This window comes from Dasypus novemcinctus, chromosome 19 (assembly GCF_030445035.2).
Source record: "Dasypus novemcinctus isolate mDasNov1 chromosome 19, mDasNov1.1.hap2, whole genome shotgun sequence".
Taxonomy (NCBI): domain Eukaryota; kingdom Metazoa; phylum Chordata; class Mammalia; order Cingulata; family Dasypodidae; genus Dasypus; species Dasypus novemcinctus.
In genome coordinates, this window is record NC_080691.1 from 79,203,736 (window position 1) to 79,223,737 (window position 20,002).

Below are 20,002 nucleotides of genomic sequence, written 5' to 3' on the forward strand. Positions count from 1 at the left end.
ACCTGGCTTGTTTGTCCTTCCTTCCTCAGCCCTTAGCATGCCCAGTGTAGACCTCAATAGAAGTGAATTGCAATCCAGTTCTTTGGGCTTCCCATGCCCAGCCCAAAGGCGGCTCAGTCCCAGCGCACCTTCCCGAAATCCTGCACATCGAAGAGGTCAAAGGCCTCGAAGAGCTCGCTCCGCTTGAGGCCAAACTTCTCGCAGCAGGTAGACAAGAAGGTGCGGATGTTCTTAAGGCACAGGAACTGTGGACAGAGAGAGAAACGAGGGTGAGGGAAGCAGGGAAGCCTGACTGCAGGCCAGCCACTCCAAGCCTGGCCCAGGTCCAGCACAGAAGAGAAAGAAGAGGGCACAGGCTCCCTGCTGGGTAACTACCTCTTCCTCTTCCTTTTTTAAAATTTTATGGAAGTATATCATTCAAACTTGAACATACATGAACAGGAAGTGTATAGTAAAAATTTTGACCTTACAAAACAGACATGCATAACATCACACAGGCTTCCATATATCACCCTGCCACCAATACCATGTACCACAATCAATCCCTTTTGATAAATATGAAGCTGCACCTGAAGCCTCTATCCTTCAATGCTTTTTTTTAAATTGAGGTAGGAAGCTACAGTAGTGAAAATGGCATGGTATTGGCACAAGGATAGACACACTGACCAATGAAACCGAATTGAGAGTTCTCATCTAGATCCTGATATATACAGCCATATGGTATTTGACAAGGCCACCAAACCCTCTCAACTGGGAGGGAATGGCCTCTTCAAAAAATGGTGCCTGGAGAACTGGATATCCATATGTAAAAGAATGAAGGAGGATTACCAACTCACACTTATACAAAAATCAACTCAAGATGGATCCAAGACCTAAATATAAGAGCCAAGACCACAAAGACCTTGGAAAGCAATGTAGGGAAGCATCTATAGGACCTTGTAATAGGAAATGGCTTCATGAACTTCACACCAAAGGCACAAGCAGCAAAAGAACAAATAGATAAATGGGACTTCCTCAAAATTAAAGCCTTCTGCACCTCAAAGGAGTTTGTCAAGAAAGTGAAAAGAGAGCCTACACAGTGGGAGAAAATATTTGGTAACCATATACCTGATAGGAGACTTATATCTTGCATATATAAAGAACTCCTATATCTTGAAAATAAAAAGACAAACAGCCCATTTTAAAAATGGGAAAAAGATTTGAACAGACACTTCTCCAAAGAAGAAATACAAACGGCTAAAAAAACATGAAAAAATGCTCAAAATCACTAGCTATTAGGGAAATGCAAATCAAAACAACAATGAGATACCACCTTACTCCCATAAGACTGGCAGCTGTTAAAAAATCAGAAGACTACAAATGCTGGAGAGGACGTGGAGGAATGGGAACACTCATCCACTGCTGGTGGGAATGCAGAAGGATCCAGCCATTCTGGAGAACAGTTTGGCAGTTTCTCAAAGACCTAGCTATAGATTTGCCATATGACCCAGCAATTCCACTGCTGGGTATATACCCAGAAGATCTGAAAACAAGGACACAGACTGATATATGCACACCAGTGTTCATAGCAGCATTATTCACTATTGCCAAAGTTGGAATCAACCCAAATGCCCATCAACAGATGAATGGATAAATAAAATGTGGTATATACAGACAATGGAATACTACTCAGCTATAAGAACAAATATAGTACAAACATATGTGATAACCTGGATGAATTTTGAGAACCTTACATTGAGTGAAGCAACCCAGGCATTGAAGGACAAATACTACATGACCTCACTGATATGAAATAAGTAAACCAAGCTGTCTCAGAGAGCTAGAGACTGGATGATAAACTTAAAAGAAGTTGGGGGGTAGAGGAAGGTTTCACCTACATGGGTGAAATCTATGATAAGCTGGAGGTAAGGGAAGAGATAAAATGAGGGCATAGGGATAACTTTGGGTGAGGCTTTGTGGGTTTGAGGGGGGCTAGGGATGGGAAGATGGGTCAGATGGCCCAAGAAATTGGGGGGAGAGGGGAACATTTGAACATAGGAGATTGTCAAGTATGTGGTTGAAATTATAATGCAGAGAAAACTCTTTAGAAAATATAATACAGAAGGTTACCTTTTTAAGATGCTTAAGGGGGGGGTGCATCTGACACAGGGCAAGCTTCTAGGGAGTGTGTGAGTGCTCATTTTGTCATAGTAGGTTATATCATTGGGTGGAGACCCATACAATGAGAGTGAAGGTATACCCACATCCTGGGGAGGACTGATGTTCTCAAACAGAAGGAATTGTATCTCTTGAGAGAAATGGTGCCTTCCAATGGGTTAGGGCAGTCAAGTATGTCAAGCCCTCAAGATTCTTGCAAGTATGTATGAATATGGTCCTTCAAGTAATGAAGATTGATTGTCATGGTGGGCCCTGAGGGGAGGGGGAAAGAGGTGTTGAATACATGGAATCAGGGTAACTGTGGGGCAACAGAAGTGTTCCACAGGATCATGCCATGGTGGATATAGGTCATGTTAAATTACACCAAAAATGTATAAAAGTCTATAGGCTAAGATGTAAACCATAATGTAAAACATAAGATAACTAAAAATTTAGAAAATTGTATAGTCTAAAATATAAACCATAATGTAAACCCAAATGGAACCATGTTTGAAAGCTATTTTTTCAATATCTGTGCATCAGCTGCAGCAAATATAATATACACATGTTGGGGAAGGGACAAAGGGTTTGATGTTGGATATGTGGGAATACCATATATTGTATATGTGAATTACTGTGACATAAAACTTATGTGAAGACAAACTTAATAATTAGAAGAAAGAAAAAAAAAGAAAGGAGGTAGACACTGAGGAAGAAATGGAAGAAATTGCCTTGCCACTGTACAAACAGGGCAACACCTATAGCAGTAATAAAAGGCAAAATGTCAAAAAAGCTTTTTCATTTTTTTTCATTTTTTTTGGTACTCCAATTTATTTTTCCTTCATTTAACTTTTCTAAACTATTATGTATTCTATATATAACCTTTAAATCCATCACTATATCCCATTTTACTAATAATGGAATCTGGCAATATATTGGGATTCCTTTTTGAAGAAGTTTTAGACTTCAGAGAGGTTCAGCTATGGTGGGGGAAGAACACTCATGTGGGGTGTTATTGGTGGGGGGTACATGGTTAGGAGGAGGTTCTCCAGGGCATGTATACAGAGTACATAGAAAGGTTTGGATATTTTCATAGTGCTTTCAGTTGGAAACGACAGATGAGAGAGTCCTGAGTTGCTGGCCAGGGGAGCTTTATCACATTCCCCAATGGAACAGCAACAATTCCCCAAGTGCAATGTCAAAGACCAACAAAGATGTATGGTCCAACAATGAGCCCTTGATACTGATGGCTCCGATTATGAGCCTGTGTGCCTGAAATATGAGCTAAGCCTAGAGCTGTGGGGTGCCTAAGAGTTACCTCCTGAGGGCCTCCATGTTGCTCAAATGTGGCCAATCTCTAAGCCAAACTCAGCATGTAGATGCATTGCCTTCCCCCCAGCCTGGGACATGACTCCCGGGGATGAGCCTCCCTGGTGCTGAGGGATTACTACCAAGCACCAGCTGATGATGTAACTAGAAAAAGACCTTGATTAAAGGGGTCAACCCAGACTGGCAGAATATCTCAGCCTACATGTAATATCAGGTGTTAAAAACTGCTTTTTGACTTTGGATAAAAGAGGGAAATGGAAAGGACAAGTGAGTTTATATGGCTAAGAGTCTCCAAAAAAGAGTTGGGAGGTCATCTGAGGGGTGATACTTATGCATGCCTCAGCAGGGTACCAGAGTCAGCCAACGTAGATGGAAACCCAGGTGCGGGTTCTCCTGAGGGCTGCAGAGATCCACAGGTTCTACGGTCATGGCAGATGGCTCTGGAGTTCAGGGCCATGTGAGTTGGCCCTACTTTGGAGTTTGTGTTCCTGAGTGTGATGGAATTGGGCTCAGATATGACCTTCCTACACATGCCTCTTCTGTTACTTTTACCAGACCTGTGGTTGGTGTTTGGGTTGGTGTATACTCAGCGGACCTGAATCTATGAACTGTCTGTGTGATGGTCAGGCCCTGGGTCTCAGCAGACTTGCAGCTCCTACCCTCTGGTTTCTTGGACTTATCCTGGCCAGTTGACCAGAAGGTGAAAAGGGTCAACCACCACACCAGGGAGCCAAGAGTACCTACAGCTGCAAGCAGGAGAATTGCATCCATCATCCATGTGGAATCTAAGCCCCCTCTTGCTGTAGAGGGGGACTGGACATAACCATCCCAGGGTCCACAGGGTTAGAGTGGACTTACTGGTGCTCTGCTGGGGAACTATTGTGATTAGTAAGGAAAGAAACTGTAGTAGTGTTGTGAAGAGGATGGCCACGGTGGCTGCTGATGGTAAGGAGATGGAAGAAAAGATATGGTGTGGGGGCATTTTCAGGATTTGGAGTTGTCCTAAGTGGTGCTGCAGGGACGGATGCTGGACGTTGTGTGTCCTGTCGTGGCCCACTGGGTGGACTGGGGGAGAGTGTGGACTACAATGTGGACCACTGTCCATGTGCTGCAGCAGTGCTCCAGAACGTATTCGCCAGGTGCAATGGCTGTGCCACGATGATGGAAGAGGTTGTTGATGTGGGAGGGGTAGGTGGTTGGGGTGGGGAATAGATAGGAACCTCATATTTTTTTAATGTAACATTTAAAAGAAAACAAAGAAGAAAAAAATAAAAAGAAATAAATTAATTAAAAATTTAAAAATAAATAAAATTGAGATAGGGGGAAACGGACTTGGCCCAGTGGTTAGGGCGTCTGTCTACCACATGGGAGGTTCGTGGTTCAAACCCCGGGCCTCCTGACCCGTGTGAAGCTGGCCCATGTGCAGTGCTGATGCGCACAAGGAGTGCCCTGCCACACAGGGTGTCCCCCGTGTAGGGGAGCCCCACGCGCAAGGAGTGCGCCCCGTAAGGAGAGCCGCCCAGCACAAAAGAAAGTGCAGACTGCCCAGGAATGGAGAGCTGACACAGCAAGATGAAGCAAAAAAAAGAAACACAGATTCCTGTTCCGCTGACAACAGAAGCAGACAAAGAAACAAGATGCAGCAAATAGACACAGAGAGCAGACAACCGGGGTGGGGGTGGGGGTGGAAGGGGAGAGAAATAAATAAATAATAGGGGAGCAGGTGTAGTTCGGTGGTTGAGCACTTGCTTCCCATGTATGAGTCCCAGGTTCGATTCCTGTAACTTCTAAAAATAATAATAATAATAGATATTTAAGACAAATATAACCAAAAGGGGGGGGGGCTAGATTTTAAGGGGGCATGGGCGTAGCTCAATGATTGAGCATCCGCTTCCCATGTACGAGGTCCCAGATTCAATCTTCAGTACCTCTTAAAAATATATATAAACAAATAAATATAAATAAATAAATTGAGGTAAAATTCACATAACGTGAAATGAACCATTAGCCCCTCTAAAGTGAACAATTCGGTGGCATTTTCTGTATTTGCAATATTGTACAGCCACCACCTCTGTGTGGTTCCAAAATAGTTTCCTTACCCCAAACTGAAACCCTGTGTCCATTAGCAATCCCTCTCCATGCCCCCCTCTCCTTAGCTCCTAGCAACCGCTAATCTGCTCACTGCCTCTACGAATTTGCCTGTGTCCATCAATGGATAAATGGATAAACAAACTGTGTCCATCCATCCAATGGAATGCTAGTCAGCCATAAAAAGGAATAAACTACTGATGCAGGTTACAACATAGATGGACCTTGAAAACATAGTGCTCAGTGGAAGAAACCAGACACAACCTATATGGTCTGATTCCATTGATGCAAAGTGTCCAGAATAGATAAATCCATAGGGACGGAAAGAAGATTAGAGGTTGGCCAGGGGTTGGCGGAGGCAAGGGGAATGGAGAGAGACTGCTAACGTGCATGGGTTTCTTTTTGGATAGAAAAATCTGGACGCTGTGCATTGGGTTCTGCGCAACCTTGTGAAGATAATAAAAACCATTGACTCATCCACTTTAGAAAGGTAAATTTATAATGTAATTTTTTTTTTAAATGTGTCTTCCAGATCCTTGCCTTCAAACCTACTCAGTCAAACTTTCCTTCTGAAAATGGAGCCAGGTCTGGTCCCTCCTCTGGCCCACAGCCCTCTGTAGCTCCCATCTCACTTTGGGGAGAAGACCAAGTCCTCCCCCACAACCCACCCAGCCCCGTACAACCTGCCCTGTCACCTCCCTGCCCTCACCTCCTCCAGCTCCCCCACCCCCACTCCACTCCAGCCACACAAGCCTCCTCGCTGGTCCTTCAACATGCCAGACCCAGCCCTGCCTCAGGGCCTTTGCACGGGCTGTGCCCTCTACCTGGAATGCCCTTTCCCCCAAAGTTCCTTGCTACCTTCTTCAAGTCATTGCTGAAAGGTCTCTTCCCACTGAGACTTGTCCTAACCACCATATTTAAAACAGCAACCCCCGACTCTAGCATTTTCTATCCTCTCCACTGTGCTTCATTCGTTTACTTTCCATCTCCTCCAAATAAAATGTAATCTATAGGAAGTCAGGGATATTGTTTCCTTCCTTGCTGGATGCCCGCTATCTAGAATAGAGTCTGCCATGTGGTAGATATTCAGTAAGTATGTATTCCATGGATGGGTGGTGATAGGTCCTGGAAATCTGCGTTTTTAAGAAGCTCCCAAGGTGATTCTGATGTTCTTGCTAACCCCTCCTCTGAAATTTAACAGTAAAATATTTGTCTTTCTTGGTGCCCACCATACACCGTCAGACACTCAGATTCACTCCATTCCCATGACAAGTCTGAAATTTTTGTTTGTTGTTTTATCAGTTTATTCAATTTCTTTCATATCAGCTTTTTAAAGTCTAGCAGTTTTCAAGCCCTAGATTCACCCTCATTTCCCTTGACTGGCAGCAAGCTGCTGCTTCTTCAGCCAGCACGACATTTCCAAGCTTGTCAATATGCATTTTAAAGTCACACCTGTTCTGACTATTCTGTGAAATGTCCCCTAGTATCATGCATCCTTTCCTTCTTTGAGAATCAAGGGAGAAGGGAAAAAAGAACAACAACAAAAAATAATAATAATAAAAGCCTATTTTGTTTCAAGTGTCAGAGACTCCTGGTGAAAAGTCTCCAAAGCTGTGAAGACAGCAAGGCGGTGAACTGTATCAGAAAGTGCAGCAGGTTTCTGAAGGCACTCCTTATGATGGAACTTAAGATTAGTATTACTTTGCCAAAGAGAGGATTTTCCATCTATTTCAGAATGTATTAATGGAGTTATTTAAGGGAAAAATGTATTTTTATACTAAACATTATGTTAGATCTTCTATTTCCTTCCTTCTTTTCACCCCTATGGAAGTAGGGAAAGGAGAACAAGAATAACTTTAAGTCCTGCCATTTCTAAGTAAAAGTCAGGATATATAATGTCCAGCATCTGTCCCTGCAATATCATTTAGGACAGCTCCAAAAATGGCCCCATATCACATCTCTTCTTCCCACTTCCAGCCCTCGGCAAGAGGCATTATATATCCTGCCATAACCCACTGAATGTACTGGGACAGAGTGTAAACTACAATGTAAACTATTATCCATGCTGTGCAGCAGTGCTCCAAAAGGTATTCACCAAATGCAATGAATGTGCCACAATGATGAAAGAGGTTGTTGATATGGGAGGAGTGGGAGTGGGGGTTGGGATGTGGGGTATATGGGAACCTCTTACATTTTTTAATGTAATATTTTTTGTGATCTATGTATCTTCAAAAAAATAAAAATATAAAATAAAAATAAATTACATGTGATAAACTGCAAAAAATCAAATAAAAGGGGGGAAGGGAATAAAGACACCAAGGAAATACAGGTGCATAGCATTTAAAACTTAGAAATAGGGAAGCAGACTTGGCCCGAAGGATAGGGCGTCCACCTACCACATAGGAGGTCCACGGTTCAAACCCCGGGCCTCCTTGACCCGTGTGGAGCTGGCCCATGCACAGTGCTGATGCGCGCAAGGAGTGCCCTGCCATGCAGTGGTGTCCCCCGCATAGGGGAGCCCCACGCGCAAGAAGCACGCCCCGTAAGGAGAGCCGCCCAGTGCAAAAGAAAGTGCAGCCTGCCCAGGAGTGGCGCTGCACATATGGAGAGCTAATGCGGCAAGATGACGCAACGAAAAGAGACACAGATTCCCATGCCGCTGACAACAGCAGAAGCGGACAAAAAGAACACGCAGCAGGTGGCAGACTTGGCCCAGTGGTTAGGGCGACCATCTACCACATGGGAGGTCCGCGGTTCAAACCCCGGGCCTCCTTGACCCGTGTGGAGCTGGCCCATACGCAGTGCTGATGCTCGCAAGGAGTGCCCTGCCACGGCAGGGATGTCCCCCGCATAGGGGATTCCCACACGCAAGGAGTGCGCCCCGTAAGGAGAGCTGCCTGCTCGAAGGAAAGCGCAGCCTGCCCAGGAATGGTGCCGCACACACGGAGAGCTGACACAACAAGATGACACAACAAAAAGAAACACAGATTCCCATGCCACTGACAACAACAGAAGCGGACAAAAAGAACAGACAGCAAATGGACACAGAGAACAGACAACCTGGATGGGTGGGGGGGTGGTGAGAGAAATAAATAAATCTTTAAAAAAAAAAAAGAACACGCAGCAAATGGACACAGAGAGCAGACAACTGGGGGGGGAGGGATGGGGAGATAAATAAATAAAAAATATTTTTAAAAATAATAAAACTTAGAAATAAGGGAAGTGGGTGTAGCTCAGTGGCTGAGCACCTGCTTTGCATGTATGAGGTCGTGGTTTCAATCCCTAGAACCTCCTGGGAAAAAAAATTTTAGAAATATTATCCCAGTCTCAAAAACTTGTCTGTTAAGCTTCTTGGGCTCATGCTGTTACTTTAATATATATGTCAATACTATAAAAATACTTTATTCACAATTTTAGGCTTTCCTCTCCTCTCTCCTAGATTTCTTGCCCACAGGAGTGGTATAACTATTGAAAACAAGAATATTCTGTTAAATACATGTAAGAGCAAAAAATGGAGGTTTAAAATAAAAGGAAGGAAGAAGTTCAAAATGTTCAAGCCTGTAATTTTTTTTTAAAGATTTATTTTTTTTATTTATTTCTCTCCCCTTCCCTGCCCCCCGCCTCAGTTGTCTGTTCTCTGTGTCCATTTGCTGAATGTTCTTCTTTTTTTTTTTTAAAGATTTATTTATCTGTTGTTGTCAGCGACACGGGAATCTGTGTTTCTTTTTGTTGCGTCATCTTGCTGTGTCAGCTCTCTGTGTGTGCGGTGCCATTCCTGGGCAGGCTGCACTTTCTTTTGCACTGGGCAGCTCTCCTTACAGGGCACACTCCTTGCACGTGGGGCTCCCCTACACGAAGGGACACCCCTGCTGGCAGGGCACTCCTTGCGCTCATCAGCACTGCGCATGGGCCAGCTCCACACGGGTCAAGGAGAACCGGGGTTTGAATCGCAGACCTCCCATGTGGTAGATGGACGCCCTAACCACTGGGCCAAGTCCGCTTCCCAAGTCTGTAACTTTTCAATGCCCATTTTACCTACAAGATAGTAGGCTCAGAGAGGGCAGAAAAGCTGCCCAAGATGAATGACCCTAAGAGTCAATGGCCAATGGTTGGAATCTAGAATCCATTTTCCTGATCAGCGGCTCCCTCACATTACCTTGCATGGTGCTAGAGCTACCATTTCCTCAACACTCTCCATGTGCTCAGTTCCTGGCATTCTATGATTATAGCACGGAATCCTCACAACAGCCCCGTGAAGTAAGTACCATCCTCATTTTACAACTTTACAGGTAAGGAAACTGAGGCAGGGACACACAGCCAGGATGCAAACCCAGGCAGCATGACTTCAAAGATTGTTCTTTTTTAAAAAATATATATATATATATATTAAACTTTGTTTTTAAAGAGATTTTACATTACAGAAAAGTTACATAAAAAAGATAAAGGATTCCCATATATGCCACTCCCTCTTCCTACCACATCTTATCCTATTAATAACATCTTACAATTGTGTAGTACATTTGCTACAACTGATGAATAAATATTGAAGCATTGTTACTAACCAAAGTCTGTAGTTTACATTGTGACTTACGCTTAATTCCAATAACCTAAAAAGGCCCTGTATTCCACCTATTATTCCCCAAACTTAGTAATATTGTAACAATGGAAGAACATGTAATATTGATATATAGTGGTTACCAAAGATTGTTCTAAACCACTATGCTGTAGCTGTGCATAAGAATGGATTCAGCCAAAAGCATTCTAAGAAAGAAGAGTGGCATGGGAAGAATTTCACTTCTGAGCTTGAAACATATTGCAAAGCTACAGTGGTCAAAACAGCACGGTACTGGCATAAAGACAGACCCATCAATCAGTGAAATAGAATCAAGAATCCAGATATAAACCCTCACCTATACCGTCAATTGGTTTTTGACAAACCTACCAAGTCGATGTTAATGAACAATCTCTTCAACAAATGGTGCTAGGATAACTGGATATCTATAACCAAAAGAATAAAAGAAGGGAAGCAGATTTGGCCCAACAGACAGGGCATCTGCCTACCACATAGGAGGTCCAAGGTTCAAACCTAGGGCCTCCTGACATGTGTGATAAGCTGGCCCACGCACAGTGCTGATATGCGCAAGGAGTGCCATGCCATGCAGGATCGTCCCCCGCCAAGGGGAGCCCCATGTGCAAGTAGTATGCCCCTTAAGGAGAGCTGCCCAGCACAAAAAAAAAGTGTAGCCTGGCCAGGAGTGGAGTCACATTGGAGAGGTGACGCAGCAAGATGACGCAACAAAAAGAGACACAGATTCCGGGTGCTGCTGACAAGAATACAAGCGGACACAGAAGATCACACAGCAAATGGACAGAGAGCAGACAACCGGCGGGGGAGGGAAGGAGAGAGAAATAAATAAAAAATAAAACAAAAATCTTAAAAAAAAAAAAAAAGAATGAAAGAGGACCCCTATCTCACTCCTTATACAAGAATCAAATCAAAATGGATCAAAGACCTAATATAAAAACCAGGACCATAAAACTACCAGAAGAAAATATGGGAAACATCTTAAAGACCTTATAGTAGATGGTGGTTTCTTGGACATTACACCCAAAGCACATGCAACAAAGGGAAAAATAGATAAATGGGACCTCCTCAAAATTATATACTTTTGCATCTCCCAGGACTTTGTCAAAAAGGTGAGAACTCAATGGGAGAAAATATTTGGAAATCACATGTCAGATAAGAGTTTACTATTCAGGATATATAAAGAGATGTTACAGCTCAACAATAAAAAGACAAACGGCCCAATTTATAAAATGGGCATATGACTTGAAGAGACATTTGCCCAAAGAAGAAATACAAATGAAAAAAAAAAAAAACACAATAAAAGATGCTCAACATCACTAATGATGAGGGAAATGCAAATCAAAACTACAATGAGTTATCATTTCACACCTATCAGAGTGGCCACTATTAAAAAGACAGAGAACTATAAGTGTTGGAGAGGATGTGGAAAGATAGGAACACTTATTCACTGTTGGTGGGAATGCAGAGTGGTACTGCCACTGTGGAGGACTGTTTGGCAGTTCCTAAAGAATTTGAATATAGATTTGCCACATGACCCTGCAGCACCACTACTGGGTATATACCCACAAGAACTGAGAGCAGTGACACAAACAGACATCTGCACACCCATGTTCATAGCGGTGTTATTCATGATTGCCAAAAGATGGAAACCCTGGTGTCCATCAACCAATGAATGGGTAAACAAATTGTAGTGTATACACATGATGGAATATTATGCAGATGTCAGAAGAAATGAACTCGTGAAGCATATGACAATGTGGATGAACCTGGAGGACATGATGTTGAGTGAAGCAAGCCAGACACAAAAGGACAAACACTGTATGATTGTGCTACTATGAACCAAATATATTGGGTAACATATTGTATGATTCAAAAAAAAATTATATGTATCCAGGACATTTAATTGAGAAATGTATGTTTAAAAAAAAAAGAATGGATTCAAAACACAGCGCTGATATTGTTATCCTTCATATCAGTGTTTCTCACATTTACTGGGTTGACTAGTGTCCCTCCAAAATTCACATCCACCCCAGAATGTGACCTTATTTGGAAATAAGATCTTTGCAGATGTTATTAGTCAAGTTAAAATGAAGCCATATTGAATTAAGGTGGATTGTAGGGGAGCAGATGTGGCTCAACTGATAGGGCATCCACCTACCACATGGGAGGTCCAGGGTTCAAACCCAGGGCCTCCTGGCCCGTGTGATGAGCTGGCCCATGCACAGTGCTGATGTGCACAAGGAGTGCCGTGCCACACAGGGGTGTCCCCTACATAGGGTAGCCCCACGTGCAAGGAGGGTGCTCCACATGGAGAGCCACCCAGCACAAAAAACGCGCAGCCTGCCCAGGAGTGGTGCTGCACACAAGGACATCTAACACAGCAAGATGACACAACAAAAAGAGACACAGATTCCCAGTGCTGCTGACAAGAATGCAAGCGGACACAAAAGAACACACAATGAATGGACACAGAGAGCAGCAATGGGGGAGGGGAGAAGGGAAAGAAATAAATAAAAAATAAATCTGTAAAAAAATATAAGGTGGATTGTAAATCCAATGACTGGTGTTCTTTTAAGCATAACATTGCAATGATGGATACAGAGCATTATCCATTTTGTTAATACCTATAAAATTGTGTGGGGCAAAGTGTAAATTATAATGTAAACTGTAGTCCATGGTTAGTAGCAATGCTTCAATATGTGTTCATCAATCGTAAAAAATGCAACACACTAATGAAAGATGTTGTTAATGAGTATAAGTGTGGGAGGGGGAGGGGTGAGGTATATGGAATCCCCTATATTTTTTTAAAAGATTTACTTTATTTATTTATTTCTCCCCTCCCCTCTCAGTGTTTGCACCTGCTGTCTGCTCTCTGTGTGCTTGTCTTCTTTTTAGGAGGCACCATAAACTGAATCCAGGACCTTCCATATGGGAAGGAGGCGTCCAATGGCTTGAGTTACCTGTGCTCCTGCTTGTTGTGTCTCTCATTGTGTTTCCTTGTTGTGTCTCTCTGTTGCATCATCTCATTGCATCGTCTTGCAATGTCAATTGTCTGTCTTGTTCATCTTCTTTAGGAGGCACTGGGAACCAAACCCAGGACCTCCTATGTGGTAGGCAGGCACCCAACTGCTTGAGCCACATCTGCTTCCCTCCTACATTTTGAAGTAACATTTATGTAATCTAAAGCTTCCTTTTAAAAAAATAATTTAAAAAAAAAAATAAAGAGACATAGAGAGATACACTCGAGAGCAAGGCCTTGTGAAGACAGAAGCAGAGGTAGCAGTGATATAGCTGCAAGCCAAGGGATGCCAAGAATTGCTGGCAACAACCAAAAGCTAGGAAAGAAGCATGGAGCAGTTTCTCCCTCGGCGCCTCCAGAAGGAGCCAGTTCTTCCGACACATTGATTCCAGATTTCTGGCCTCCAGAACTGTGAAAGAATGAATTCCTGTTATTGTAAGCCACCAAGTTTGTGGTGATTTGATGTGGCATCCCTAGGCACCTAACACACTTCCATCGTCAGATTATGTCTTTTCAGTTGTTGCCCCATCCACATTGGGCCTAAACCACTATATATAGAACATTAATGTTATTGATTTTTTTATTTAAATAAATTTATAAGAAGAGAGCTTTATAGTCTATAAAATGAAAACTAGGTTCATTTGCTACAAATAGATGACTCTAAAAGAAATACGATCTAAATAATGTTATCAAATTGTAGTGGGAAACTGTTGCCTACCTAGGCTCTGAGCCAGAAGCTTGTTCTCTCCTTGTCAAAAAGATAAATTAGTAACTTTTAGAGAAGCATAAAAGACACAGTAGCAATTCAACATCCATTGTGATAAAGAGCAAAAAGGAGAAGCAGATGTGGCTCAAGCGACTGAGCTCCTGCCTACCACATGGGAGGTCCTGGATTTGGTTCCCAGTGCCTCCTGGAGAAGACAAGCAAGACAGCAAGCTGGTGTGGTGAGCTGACACAACAAGATGATGCAACAAGAAGAGACAAAGAGGAAAGACAATGAGAGATACAACAAAGCAAGGAGCTGAGGTGGCTTGAGCAATAGGGCTCTCCTATCACATGGGAGATCCCTGGTTCAGTTCCGGGTGCCTCTTAAGGAAAAGAGTAGACATAGAGAGCAAGTGCAAAATGATGTGGGGGGAGGGATAAATAAAAATAAATCTTTAAAAAAGAAAAAAGGGGGAAATCTTGGCAAAGTAGGAATGGAAGAAACTTCTGTACTCTGATAAAGAGCATCTTCAAAAAACCAGGAGCAAAACATGACGCTTAACAGTGAAATGTTGGGAAACGGATTTGGCTCAATGGACAGAGTGTCCACCTACATGGGAGGTCCAGGGTTCAAACCTAGAACCTCCTGACCCGTGTGGTGAACTGGCCCACACGCAGTGCTGATGCTCACAAGGAGTGCCATGCCACACAGGGGTGTCCCTCGCATAGGGGAGCCCCACGTGCAAGTAGTGTACCCTGTAAGGAGAGCCGCCCAGTTGGAAAAAAGTGCAGCCTGCCCAGGAGTGGTGCTGCACACGCAGAGAGCTGACATAGCAAGATGACGCAACAAAAAGAGACACAGATTCCTGATGCCTCTGACAAGAACAAAAGCAGACACAGAAGAACACACAGCAAATGGACACAGAGAGCAGACACCTGGGGGAGGGGGAGAGAAATAAATTTTTTTTAAAATAGTGAAATATTGAAAAAATTCTCTTTGAAATCAGGACTAAAGCCCAGGTAACACTTCTATTCAATGTTTCATTGATAGTGTTAGCCCGTATTGCAAGAGGAGAAGAAGAAATAAACAGAAAGAAAGAAATGCAATGGCCACTATCAAAGAAGATATGATTGTTAACCTAGGAAGCTCAAAAGAATTTACAAATGAATTACTAGAATTAATAAAGTAGTTTAGCAATGTTGCTGAATACAAATCCAAAATACCAAGTCCGTTACATATCAGTGTAACAGCAACGATAAATCAGAAAATGTTATTTTTTTCCAAAAGATAACATTTGTGAAATGCTAGAATAAGCAACACTAACCTACAGTGATAGTAATCAGATCAGTGGTTGTTTCTGGGGTGGAGGGTGGCAGTGAGGATTGACTCAAAAAGGCCACAAGCGATGGAAATGTTCTATGTGTTGATAAGGACGTGGGTTGCACATGTATATACATTTGTCAGACCTGATTGGATGGTAAGCTTAAGAATTAAGCATTTCATCGTAACTGAATTTAAAAAGGATATCATTTACCATAGCCTAAAAAATATTTTTTAAAAAATCTGGAAATATCTAACAAACCTAACAAAAAAAAAATGCAACTCCTTTATGGAGAAAACGATAAAATTGTATTGAAAGGCATGAAACAGGACCTAAATAACTAGAGGGGGATATATATCAGTCCTTGGCCAGGAAGACTCAATATTACAAATATTTCAACCCTCTTCAAAATGGATCTATAGATTCAATGCCATTTCAATTAAAATCTCAAAATGGTTTTTCATGTAATTTGACATACCAATCCTAAAATACATATGGAAAAGCATAGAGTCACAAATGCTCTACATTTTGTCCTATGGAAGGGAAACTAAAGTTGGGGAGTAGTCCAGCCAGATATCAAGATTTATCATATAGCGATAGTAATTAAGACAATGTGGTTTTAGCAACCAGTCTTCAAGATGACCTTCAATGGTCCATGGTTTCCAGTATTCATGCCCCTTTTTATTATTTTTTAATATACTTTTTAATTTTTTAAACATTGCTTAGATTACGTAAATGTTACACTAAAAATGCAAGGGATTCCCATATGCCCCACTCCCTACCCCCCACACCTTCCCACATTAACATCCTTCATTAGTGTGATGCATTTGTGATAATTGATGAACACATATTGGAGCATTGCCACTAAGCGTGGATTACAGTTTACACTGCAGTTTACACTTTCACACAATTTTGTAAGTTATGACAAAATATATAATGGCCTGTATCTGTCATTGCAATGTCATTCAGGACAATTCCAATGTCCCGAGAATGCCCCTGTATTACATCTATTTTTCCCTCTCGTTCCCTTCAGAACCTCCAGTGGCCACTGCCTCCTCATCAATGCTAAAAGTTCTTCCAATACAAAAATAGTCAATTGATCTTTGAAAATTAGCAAAGATAGTTCAGGGGAACTAATGTCGCTAGAACAATTGGAGACCCATATGCCAAAAGAAGAGACTCTAGACACAGACTTTATAACTTTCACACAAATCAACTCAAAATGGGTCATAGGTCTAAATGTAAAATGCAAAACTTGAACACTTCTGAAATATACTATAAAATCTAGCTTACAAAGGTGGAGTTAGATTAGCGCATATGTACAGCAGGGGATGGATAGAGGGATTGAAAGGTAACTGCTAAAGGGTGTGAGTTTTTTTTTCTTTTTGGAGTAAAGAAAATGCTCTTCTATTGATTGTGGTGCACAATTCTGTGATTATACGAAAACCCGCTGAATATACACGCTTTGGATGGATTGTGTGATATTTGACTACATCTCAATAAAATCACTAAAAGAAAGAAAGAAAATCTAGGGCATGTTGGGTTCAGTGATGTCTTCCTTGATGCAATCCCAAAAGCACTATCCATGAAAGGAAAAATTGCTAAGTTGGACTTCATTAAAATTAAAGCTTCTCTTTATATCAATGTTAAATTTCTGGAGCTTAATAACTGTACTTAAGGTGGCTACATAAGTAAAAATTCTTATTCTTAGGAAATATACATGGACGATTTAGGTCTCCAAGGAGAATGATGTATACAACCTACTCTCAAATGTTTGGAAAATAGATAAATAAACCTATACTAGGTCGATGATAAATAGGTATAGATATATAGTTCATAAATAGAAAGAGAAAGGGAAGGAAGGAGGGAGGGAAGGAGGGAGGGAGAGAGGGAGGACAAATGTGGCAAAATGTTAAAAGTCAGTAGATCTGGGTGTGTAAGCAGGGAGTATGTTGGAGTTCTGTATAGAGGTTTTGTATTATTTTGTATGTTCGAAATTATTTCAAAATTCAAAATTCAAAAAATTCAAGTTTCCACTCTGCAAAGGACACTGTTTAGAGACTGGAAAGAAAAACAAAACTATAGAATGGGAGAAATATTTGCAAAACATGTGATAAAGGACCTATATCCAAAATACACAAAGAATTCCTAAAGGTCAAGAATAAATGATACAGCAAATGTGGCAAAATGTTAGTATCGGTGGATCTGGACATACGGGAACATATGGGGGTTTCTGTATGGGGTTTACATTATTTTTGTAATTATTCTGTAAGTTTGAAACTATTTCAAAATAAAATGTTTCTTTAATTACAAATAGGAAAAGAAAACCTCCACAATAAAAATAAATAAATAAATGTAGGCAAAAGACTTGAACAGACAACTCGCCAAAAAAGATATACAGATGGCAAATAAGCAAATTCAAAGATGCTTAACATCATTTGTCATCAGGAAATTGTTGACAAAAACAAGGAGATGCCATAAACACCTATTAGACAGGCTAAATCTAAAACACTGACACCACCAAATGCTCTTGAAGATGTTAAAGACAGGAACTCTTATTCATTCCTGGTGGAATACAAAATGGTATAGTCACTTTGGCAGACAGTTTGGCAGTTTCTTACAAAGCAAAACATTTTCTTACCACATGATCCAGCAATCACATGCCTCGGTATTAACCCAAAGGAGTTGAAAACATGTTCACACAAAAACTTGCATGTGGAAATTTTTAAAAAATAAAATAAAAACTTGCTTGCAAAAACTTTAGTCATAATTGCCAAACATTGGAAGCAACCAAGAGGCCGTTCAGTAGGCAAATGGATAAACAAACTGTGGTATATCCATACAATGGAATATTATTCAGTTATAAAAAGAAATGACACAGTGAACTCTTTTGTAAATGATGGACTATGGTTAATAGTACAATTATAAAAGTGTTCTTTCAAAAAAGGCTTTAAGGGAAAAGAAGTAATGAACTAGCAATCTACTAAAAGACATGGAGGAAACTTAAATGCATATTGCTAAGTGAAAGAAGCCAATCTGAAAAAGCTACATACTGTCTGATTCCAACTCTATGATGTTGCATAAAAGGCAAAACTATAAGGATAGTAAAATTACCAGTGGCTGCCGTGAGTTCAGGGGGAGAGAGGAAGGGATGAAAAGGTGGATCACAGGGCATTTAGGGCAGTAAAACTATTCTGTATGATACTGTAATGGTGAACACATTATGATTTGTAAAAACCCATAGACTGTATAACACAAAGAGCAAACCCTAAGGTAAACTATAGACTTTTTTTAAATTAAATTGTCTTTTTAAAAAAATACATAGATCACAAAAAAATATTACATTAAAAAATATGAGGTTTCCACATAGGCTTTAGTTAATAATCATGTATCCAAAAATTATACAGTGTTGGTTCTCCAGTTGTAACAAATGTACACCACACTAATGAGAGATATTAATAATGGGGGAAATTATGTGTGGGGTGTAGTATGGGAACTCTGTACTTCCGGTGCAATTTTTCTGTAAACTTCAAACTGCTCTAAAATAAAGTTTTTATCACAAGACACTATTTCCTACGCACCAGATATGCAAAATTTTCAACATCAGCCAAATACCAAGTATTGACAAGAATGTAGGGCCCCAGAGAGAAACAAAACTTGAAATAAAAGTGCTCTCAAGGGCTCTAGGGACATCTGGACACCCTAAGTAAGGCACACAGATGAATGAAACCAACACCCCTTTAGCAGGCCCTTTTTAAGAATAGATGATCATCTATTTCCCCAATAAAACAGATATTGACTCGTTTATAAATTTCCTACTCATGGTTCTTCTACCCCTTTTATTTGAATCTATAATTATCACTATACTCATTAAATACATCTCAGAGACTTAAATCTTTGAGCTATGCGCATGATGGTAGATCCCTGAATCCCAGCAGAGTTGTGTCCAAAACCTAACCTCCAATTCTTCAGACATGCCCAGGACCCTAACAAAGTGATAATGATGGACAAGCCCCATCCAAAAAGAAAAAAGAAACAGGGAGACTCTACAACTGCAAACAAAACAGTTCTTGCTTGTTTTGTTTTATTTCCTGTAGCAGAAGGTGAACTATGATTAACAGAATGAATATGAGAATGTTCTCTCATGAACTATGACAAATACGTAACACTAATACAGGGCACTAATAATTGCATAGGTTGGGGAGAAATATACTAAATGTAAGATATGGATTATAGCCGGTAGTAATATTTTGACGATGCTTTTTCATAGTTTGTAACAACTGTTCCACAATAATACAATGTGTTGGTGGTGGGGTGAGGTATGGGAGTCCTGCATAATGACATGCATGTTTGTTTTGTAAGTTCACAACTTTTACTATATACTTACTGTTTATGTATGTTCATGTGTAAATGATATACTTCAATTTAAAAATTTTTAAATTAAAAAAAAGTACGGCCCCAGGAACTTTCCTACGCAAAGTTCAAAAACTTTGGAAAATAGTTTAGCATTACCTTCCTTATGACCCTGAAATTCCTAGGTTTAAATCTTAGAGAAACACTTGCGTAGGCACATTTATAAGAATGTCCAGAGCAAGAACGTTTGTAATAGCTCCATGGTTGCCTCCTTTCGAGACGGCCCCAGTAATCCCCACCTCTTCGTACTCATGCCCATGAGTAATCCCCTCCAGCTGAGTATGGGCAGGACTTAGTAACTTGCTTCTAATGAACAGTACAAGACAGAAGTAATAGCGAGACTCAAAAGGTGGGTTCATAGGGCAGCATTCTGTCTCCTTTCTCACTCTGGGTAAAGCCAT

The 20,002-nt window shown here is 41.1% G+C and overlaps 1 protein-coding gene across 2 annotated transcripts in view; it reads right to left on the reverse strand.

Annotated features, from left to right (window-relative positions):
- The window catches only part of VAV1 (vav guanine nucleotide exchange factor 1), a 91,532-nt gene that overhangs the window by 39,485 nt on the left and 32,045 nt on the right, over window positions 1-20,002 (reverse strand). For both annotated transcript variants that reach the window (XM_004447623.5, XM_004447622.4), the window contains exon 2: window positions 129-245. In XM_004447623.5, coding sequence (XP_004447680.1) covers window positions 129-245 — 117 coding nt within the window. The remainder of the gene's footprint in view (window positions 1-128; window positions 246-20,002) is intronic.